The sequence below is a fragment of the Lithobates pipiens genome, unplaced genomic scaffold, assembly GCF_037356315.1.
Source record: "Lithobates pipiens isolate NorthernLeopardFrog02 unplaced genomic scaffold, aLitPip1_a1.2 Scaffold_19, whole genome shotgun sequence".
Lineage (NCBI taxonomy): Eukaryota > Metazoa > Chordata > Amphibia > Anura > Ranidae > Lithobates > Lithobates pipiens.
Window position 1 is genome coordinate 236,950,506 of NW_027507764.1, and position 8,877 is coordinate 236,959,382.

General features: G+C 46.3%; 1 protein-coding gene across 1 annotated transcript in view; it reads left to right on the plus strand.

Moving 5' to 3' along the window:
- Positions 1 to 2,711, plus strand: part of OIP5 (Opa interacting protein 5) — a 233,061-nt gene extending 230,350 nt beyond the window's left edge. The window contains exon 5 of the mRNA XM_077493941.1: positions 2,545 to 2,711. Coding sequence (XP_077350067.1) covers positions 2,545 to 2,622 — 78 coding nt within the window. The 3' untranslated portion in view covers positions 2,623 to 2,711. The remainder of the gene's footprint in view (positions 1 to 2,544) is intronic.
- Positions 2,712 to 8,877: the final 6,166 nt, after the last annotated feature.

Sequence of the window (8,877 nt, forward strand, 5' to 3'; positions counted from 1 at the left end):
TTACATCCGGAGATATTCAGGCTGCTGTGCCTGAACTGGGGCACACCAGATGTGGATCTACTGGCCTCCCATCTCAATCGGAAGGTGCCAAGATTCGTATCCAGGACAAGAGATCCGTGGGCAGATGCATCAGACGCGCTGGTGGCTCTGTGGGATCAGTACCAGCTGATCTACGCCTTTCCTCCACTGAAACTGTTACCGCGTCTGCTTCGCAGAGTAGAAGCCGAGGGGATCCCGGTAATACTGGTTGCCCCAGATTGGTCTCAGCGTCATTGGTATGCAGACCTGGTGCGTCTGGTGGCAGACGCTCCCTGGCGACTGCCATTGCGAGAGGACCTCTTATCTCATGGTCCAATTCTCCATCCTGCTTTACCATCGCTGGCTTTAACGGCATGGCTATTGAGAGCCAGGTGTTGAACGGGAGTCTGTCGGACTCGGTGATTCCAACTATGTTGAGGGCACAGAGATCTTCTCTGAAGATATACCATCATATGTGGAAGGCCTACATCTCCATGTGTGAGGAGAAAGGATGGCATTCGCGCTCCTTTGCCATAGCCAGGATCCTGCTGTTTCTCCAGCAAGGAGTTGAACAGAGATTGGCATTAAGCACCATCAAAGGACAAATTTCAGCCTTAGCTGTCTTTTTTCAACGACCCTTGGCATCGCACTCCTTAGTGAGTACCTTTTGTACAGGGGGGTATGACACGTAGTCCCTCCGGTGCGTCCACTGTTGCCCCCCCTGGGATTTAAACCTGCTGTTGTCGGCGCTTCAAAGACAGCTGTTTGAAAATATCAGGGAGGTTTCCTTGTTGACTCTTTCCCAGAAAGTGGTCTTCCTAGTGGCTATCACATAGGCCAGGAGGGTTTCGGAAATGGCGGCCTTGTCCTGCAAGTCGCCCTATCTGGTTATCCACAAGGATAAGGTGGTTTTACATCCGCAACAGTCTTTTCTGCCTAAAGTGGTCTCTGCTTTTCATATCAATGAGGGCATTGTATTACCATCTCTGTGTCCTAAGCCGAAGCACCCTAAGGAGGTGGCCCTTCACACTCTAGATATAGTTAGGGCTCTGAAGGTGTACTTGTCTGCCACTGCTCCCTTTCGGAAGTCAGACTCCCTGTTTCGGTGGCTGGTCCAAAGAAAGGCATGGCGGTCTTGTCAGCCACCATTTTCAGGTGGATCAGACAGATTGTTGTACAAGCCTACGCCTTGAAGGGGCAGGTGCCCCCCTTTCCGGTCACGGCCCACTCCGCAAGTGCAATAGGAACGTCTTGGGACTTCCAACACCAAGCGCCTGTCGCTCAGGTGTGTAAAGCGGCGACCTGGTCATCTGTCCATGCGTTTACCAAGTTCTACAAGGTAGACGTCAGTGCATCGGCTGATGCCTGTTTAGGCCTCAAAGTTCTGCAGGCGGCCGTGTAGTTGCAATTGACTATGCAATCCATGTTTTTTCCAGATTTTTTGATAAAAACTTAGTACTGTTATGTTAATGCACTGTTTGCATTACTTCCGCATTTTGCTGCGGTCTTGGCGATCATTCCTGTTGAGGGTACCCTGTTGTGCATGGTGGTTTTTTCACACACTGCTGTTTTTTGTGTGGGTATAGTTTCACTAGTTCCCACTTGCCATGGTGGTTGAAGTTTTATACTGTTTTTTTTCCCACCCCTCGTTTGGCACTACTTGGGGATGTCCCATTTTGTTACAGAGAGGAGCGGTGTCGGTCGGTGACTATAAGAGAAAAAAGGATTTCTTGTACTCACCGTAAAATCCTTTTCTCTGTAATTCACCGACCGACGCAGCACCCGCCCCTCCTTTTTCTCTTTACGTTATACTGCTTGTTGACGTACTGAGGCTGCTAGTGCAGAGTGTGGGGATTGTAGCCTGAAGGACCACCCCCCTGGGCGGAACTAAGAGTTCTGAAGTGTTGTATTACAACTTTGCCTAGTATCTCCTAGTGATAGGGCTAACAACTCATTTTGTTACAGAGAGGAGCTGTGTCGGTCGGTGAATTACAGAGAAGGGTTTTACGGTGAGTACAAAAAATCCTGTTTTTTTTTCATTTGGTTGCATAATGATTCTGCACACTAATAGTTGCCCAATAACTGTGCACACATAGGTTTTGGCTTCCAAAGGAGAATATCTAACTTTTGCTTTCTTAAATATTCACATTTGAGATTTATTAACATTTTGGATTAACCAAGAGCACTGTAGCTCAAAAATGTAAATGAATCCTAAAAAATACAAGTTGCCTAATAATTGTGCACACAGTGTATAACTTGACTCCAAAATCCTGACCAGCTTTGTGGTCTGTTTTGGACCAGTGATGAGTTGTCTTGCTAACTAAGAAATAAAGCTTGTAAGGAAAAGAACAGGCAACCAGGAAGCTTTGCATCACATGCGTGGTGGAATGCTCCACGTGGAAGAGGTATTGTGTTAACGACCTCTTGCAACCTACGCTTGTAAATTGGCTTTAATGGTTATAATCACTAATGAAGTAATAAAAAAAAAAACTGCACTCTACTAATATTTATTTGTTTTATTTTCAGCTGAATGAAAGCTTGGTGAGGATGTGCAATCGTGTGGACACATTAACATGGGAATCAAAGACACGCAAACAACCTTAATATGAGTTATTTAAATGTTCTGTCACTTTTGTTCAATATCAATGTCTGTATCGTTGTTATTATTATTAATATAAATATATATATATATATATAGTGTGTATTTGCTAATTAAAGCATGTTCGGCTATTGTTTATTGCAAGTGCCAAAGTAACAAAAAGCAAAATGGGATTAGAAGACTAATCAGTGTTTTGAAAGCTTAGATTTTATGTGCACACATGATAAAATGCACAGAAAGCCTTTACAACTAAACAATTTACAGTTTAAGTTGATGATGGGCCTAAAATTATTGTTCTCCTGTGTGCCTGGTCATGTGCAGAAGTCATTTTTGTGCAATAGCACATTTGTATGGGGGCAGGGGAATGTTTTTGGTGGGGGTTGTTTTTTTTACATATTGGTGCTACTTCTACCGTTTAAAGTGGATGTAAACCTGAAAAAAATAATTTTAATGAAGACTTCTACCTGGTACAGTAGAGGATGTTGAGTCATCTGTGCCCAGTCTGGCCACAAATAATTAATCCAGCTCTGAGCAATCCTCTTGTGTTTTTTTAGTAAGATAAAAAAAACAATATGCAGATAAATGTGTGTCGCCACATCCCCCACTGTTGTGACTGACCTCTGATTTCTTTATCTTTTATGCACAGCCTGAGAGCAGAGAGAGTTACAATTCCAGCTCCACATCCCTCCTCCTTTCTTCAACTTTTACAGGATTTGCTGCTCCACACCTCAGCATGATTGGGCATGTTGAAGTCATGTGGTGTCTTTCCTGAGTTTTGACTGGATGTTACTCATCACGGGGTGTGATCCTTGATCAGCAGAAGATCATGGTGACTAAGGAGGATACTCATGGTGCAGTCAGCTCTCAGAGCCAGCTGAAAGAGGAGAGTGTAGAGGTGGGCAGGGAGTCCTGTGACATCACGACTCCGCCCACCGAGCTTCAGCAAAGAGCCCCACCGACTGATTCCAGAGTTTTGCAGGGCTCTTACTGCTGAAGGGGGTGACATTTGCAAGGTAGGGATACATGCAGGAGGCTTGTATATGTACATTAATACTGTGCCATTAGTTTATACTGGGTTAGTGGTGGGTTTACATCCACTTTAATCCTTATGTTGATGGCAATGAACTTTAAAGCAGAGTTCCAATCACTTGTTTATTAAAGGTTAGAAGCTTAAAAAAAAACTGTAGCTGCTGCGCTCTGTGACTGGTCCCGAAGACTTCTAGGACCTGTTGTGTGTCCCAGAAGACTTTGGGAAGGAGAACTTCCACTTCTGATTGCCTGAGAGGGCCAGAACAGGAACTTGCTCTGCCCCCTCAACAGCTCTGTTTCACAAATGGGAGCCAGGGAGGAGTCCATAAAGCGGAAGTTTCACTTTTGGGTGGAACTCTGCTTTAAGTGGTATTAAAACCATAAACAAAACTATTATATTTCAGGTTTTGCTTTTTTTTTTTTAAGGATTTTTTTTCACCTGTTGAGCCAACCGGTAAGTCTGTTAACTTTTATTAACAGACCAAGCTGTTCAGTAAAAGTGCCAGTTAAAGGTTTGTGACAAATCATTTAACACTGGCAGGGGTGCTTACAATGGTGGAGTTTGGTATAATTCAAGTCAAGTCTAACACTACCCTCTCCCACAATTTACAAATTCTCTTATACAATGTTTTTATTGGAGTTTTCAAATGTGAACATCAAAGGAATATGACAAAATTCCATAAACATATATTGTGGTACAATGGGTATTGCAGGAAAAATATACAGGAAACATCTAACTTGTGCCCCTGAAACTGCTAGTCTCTCAACGGGCCACATCAAAGTGCGCTTTAAAATGACCATCATAAAATGTAAGAACAATTTGTAATTTAGGTTTTTCCCCATGCCCCTCCCAATACCATGGGGGGACCAAATCAACTTGGTTATGAGGCCGAAGTCCCTATTCCTATTTCTTATGAAAAACACTAATCATCTATCTCCCTGATAGTTCGGGGAGAGTGGAGAAAAAGAGATCCCGTAAAAATAAACGCTATGAGTTTTCTTGAGTGCCCTGGTGTCTCATCAACCGGATGTTCTAACAACACTTGCTGTGGTGATTTTAGTAGGTTAGCCTGGGTGAGTAAATAAAATTGTAGACACAAATCCAAATATGTAGTACTGTTCCCTCCATATCACAACCTCGGAAACAAGATGAGGTAGCCCCTGTGATGTATGCTGCCAATCTCAGAGGTACCATCTACCGCCGCATTAAAACGTTGTAATTTTCTTCGATCAATGAGGTATTTATGTACGATTTCAAAGCACACTGTGTCATCTTGAGCCACTCATCTACTTCAAATGTCTCTCCCAAGTCTTGTTCCCACTTATCCATATTAAACTTTCTTTTCATACATCAGGGGACACAGAGCCATAGTAGTTACTATGTGGGTTATAGGCCACCTTTAGGTGATGGACACTGGCAGGCCCTTAATTAAAAAGTGCACTCCCTATATAACCCCTCCCACTACTGGGAACACCTCAGTTTTTTTGCTAGTGTCTAAGGTGTTGGTCACGAGTAAAGATGTGCTGTGCTGAGCTCCACTGGAGCAATCCTTGCTGGGGTAGCTATGCTGACCGGATCCATTCAGAGTGTCTTTTAATGGGCCTAAGGAATGGTACCCGGGCCTCGTATCTGAAGAAACAAGGTTTTTGCTTGTAAATGCTTCTCTTTAGAGAGCTGGACCCTGGGATCCAGTACTTTTGGTAGTGAGACCAATAAAGTTTTACTGGCAGGGTGCTGTTACAGGTTCAGGATAGCGGGTTCCCTCTAGGGTCCTCAGCTCCTGAAGGTTTAACGGAACCCAACGTGAAGGGTGAAGATTGGGTCTGTTGGTTTACCACAGAAAACCCTGCGGCGGGAAAAGGTAAGTGGAGTTTTCTAAGAAATCCTTTTGAATTTTCTTATGAATGTCTCCTTTAAGAAATAATGTGTCATGCCTATGTGTCACCACTGGGGCCTGTATAGAGCACTCACCACCTCACGCTGAGAGAGCATGCTTTGTCAAGAGAGCTGAGATGCTTCTTCCTCCCGGGCAGACAAAGAGACCACCGGTAAGCTTGCGAGGGTTCCTCTCTCCACCATTCGCCCCCCTGTGCTGATTGTCTTCACCCTCTCCAGGGGGGAAGAAGCGCTTAGGTTTCTTTTAAAAAAAAACTGATGCGATCAGCACGCCGCTAAGCGGCTTACAAGACCCCCCTGCACCATGCTGCTTCATCCCATGGGTCCCAGGGACCAGGAGCTTGCGTGGGAAATGCTGCTTTTTAAAAGAAAGAAGGTAATGGGAAAGCCATGGCTAATGCGGGGGCGGGGCTAAAGCACAGTGTTAGCGTCCCCAGACGTACAAACACAAGGAGGCATGGTTTAAAGGCACTTGTTGTTGCAGCTGTGGAGGGAAACAGGAGCAAAGTGGCGTTAGAGGTTGGTTGCACAGGCATTCCTTTGGCACATTTACTATTGCATCAGCTGGGCATTGATTAAAAAAAAATGTATAGCAACTTTAATTGCACAGATTGTCTTTCATTGACCAGGACCCTCAAAAGGGGGAACCTGGGGGCGGACGTGGTGAGGCTGATGACTCCTTCTGAGGTGTCAAATGTGGGGAACCAGCTGGTTTCAATATCTTGCTGAATGGTCCACTCCACATTTATGCTCCCTTAACTAAGTGCTTGGGTTCGTCAAAAGGCTCCTCAGACTGTGCATGCTCTTTTTCCTGTCCATTTATTGTCGGAAAAGCCTTTTTCTCTAGTCGTCTGTCCAGGACAGCACTAGAGAGATAGGCTCCACCTCCAGAGGCAGGAAACACAATCCAGATCTTTAAAGGGCGGTCTCCGTCCCTTCCCCTTCAGTCTTTGTGTTTCCTCCACCGGAGGAGGAGGCTGGATCAGGAGCTCTCCTTCCCCTGACGGTGGGATTGCCCATAAGAGACGGGGAAGGAGTTCTGTGTACCTGTTTTTGGTAGCAGACATCTGAGGTCCTCCGGTCGGGTTGACAGCAGCTACGAACCGGCGTTCTCCTTCTGAAGCCCGGGGAGGGCTGGCGTTCCCTCGCCTGACGATAGGTTCGGATTTGGGCGCGAAGTCAGACGGGGGGCAGGCACAGGCATCGAGTTCCGGCCTGTGGAACGCAGGAGGAGGATAGAGGACTTCCGGCAATCCACTTCGGTTCCGGGTTGAGCGGCGAGCGTGGACGATCGGAACCTTGGCGGCTATTTTAAAAAAGCCCCGGCCACATTACGTTCGTGCTGCATCACAAACGAAGGAAAAAGCCTCCAGGCGGTTAGGCAAGATTCCGATCGGATATGGATGCAGTAGAGAGTGGCAGTAGAGCCGAACCAGCTCAGGTAGGCAAACACAGAGGTGTCTTGTACCTACAGGGTTGGGAGTGAGGGGGGGAGTGATGGACTAATCAATGCAAAGGCATTCTGAAATGGTCCAGGTGTGTTTTTCCTCCCTCCCTCTCTCAAACAGGATCCGGACTAAAGAGTCTTGCGAATCCTGTTAGCGGTTGGTGGGGTGCACATAGGTGTTTGGTGAAGGCATCCTATTTTTGCTAAGGTTTCGCTGACGTTGGCTTGTCTGTATTTTCCCTTCCTTCTCACCTTCTCTTGTCTTGGGCTCTGCCCAAAGAAACAGAGAGGTCAGGGGGAAAGAAGAGATGCCCTTCATGTATGAATAAATGAAAAGAAGGATGGTCTAAGCCCCTTTGCAAACCATGCATAGACAAATTGGTCTATAAGGAAGCTACGGGAGCCTGTAAGGATTTGATTTCTGGAGTACAGAAAGAAATGCAATCAATCAAGACAATGCTAGCGAACCTTGAGACCCCAAAACCAGCCGCAGTCCCCCCTGCTTCCACCCCAGAGGAAGGTGACGAATCAGGGGAAGAGGAATTTGATTCACTGGATGGCCTAAGTGAGACGGCATCATCCAGAGATATTCCTGTTCAAGGGACAGGCTCTCCCAGATACAGGCTCTCACTCGAGGAGGTAGATGCCTTACTGGGGGTGATTTATGAGACGCTCGAAATTAAAGAGCCAGTCTCCCTGTCCTTGCATGACCGGATGTATCAGACCCTAAAGGCACCAGTACCAGGATGGCCGAGTGGTTAAGGTGTTGGACTTAAGATCCAATGGATGAATATCCACAAATTCAGTCAGGGTTTTTCCGGTTCATAGCACACTGGTAGATTCGATCAAGAAAGAGTGGGAGGAGCCAGAGAAAAAGCTCTTTTTTCCTAAAAGTATGAAGCGGAGATTCCCCTTCAGCGAGGACCCCACTTGCGTTTGGAACAAAGTGCCCAAGGTAGATGCAGCTTTTTCCCAGTGTGCAAAATCGACTGACCTCGCCTTTGAGGACATGGGTGTTCTTAAGGAACCCATGGATAAAAGGATGGAGGTGCTGCTGAAGAGGTCATGGGAAGTAACCATGACTAATTTAAAACCTGCAATGGCCACAACAATAGTGGCTCGCAACTTGGAGGTCTGGCTGGAACAATTGCAAAGCCATTTGGAAGGGGGGACCTCCAGAAAGGAAATCCTGGATTCCCTTCCTATGCTACATAATGCAGCAGGTTATATGGCAGATGCCTCTGCGGAGTCTGTTAAATTGTCAGCCAGGACCGCTGCCCTCGTAAACGCATCTCGCAGGGCACTTTGGTTGAAGTCTTGGTCAGGAGACTCGGCCTCAAAAGTGAGGTTATGTAGCATCCCCTTTTGAGGGAGACCTCTTGTTCGGGCAGGATCTTGAGAAAGTCCTGGACCTTACTGTGGCCCTTACTGCGGACAAGAAGGCCTTTCCTGTTAAACCCAAAAAGACTACAGGTAAACGCTTTTTTCGTCCCCAAAGGCAGGGACAGTCACAAGGACAGACCTCTAAGGAGTCAACCCCTAAGAAACAGTGGATGGGAGGAAAACAGGCAATCTTTTTTTTCCCCTTCTAAAAAAAAACACTAAATCCCAGTGACCTGGTCCCTGTGGGGGGGAAGACTGGGGCAGTTCCTCCCACAGTGGGAAAAGACTACCCCAAATACTTTTATTCTGAGGATCATGAGGGAGGGTTACAAAATACAGTCAAGCACACCCCACCTACAAGGATGTGTCTGATCAAGCCTCCCAAGGATCCCCAGAAAGCGACAGCTTTGCTGTCGCAAATTGGCGATTTAATAGACCAGAGGGTTCTAGTGCCAGTTCCGTCACAAGAAATAAACCACAGTTTCTACTCGCATGTGTTTGTAG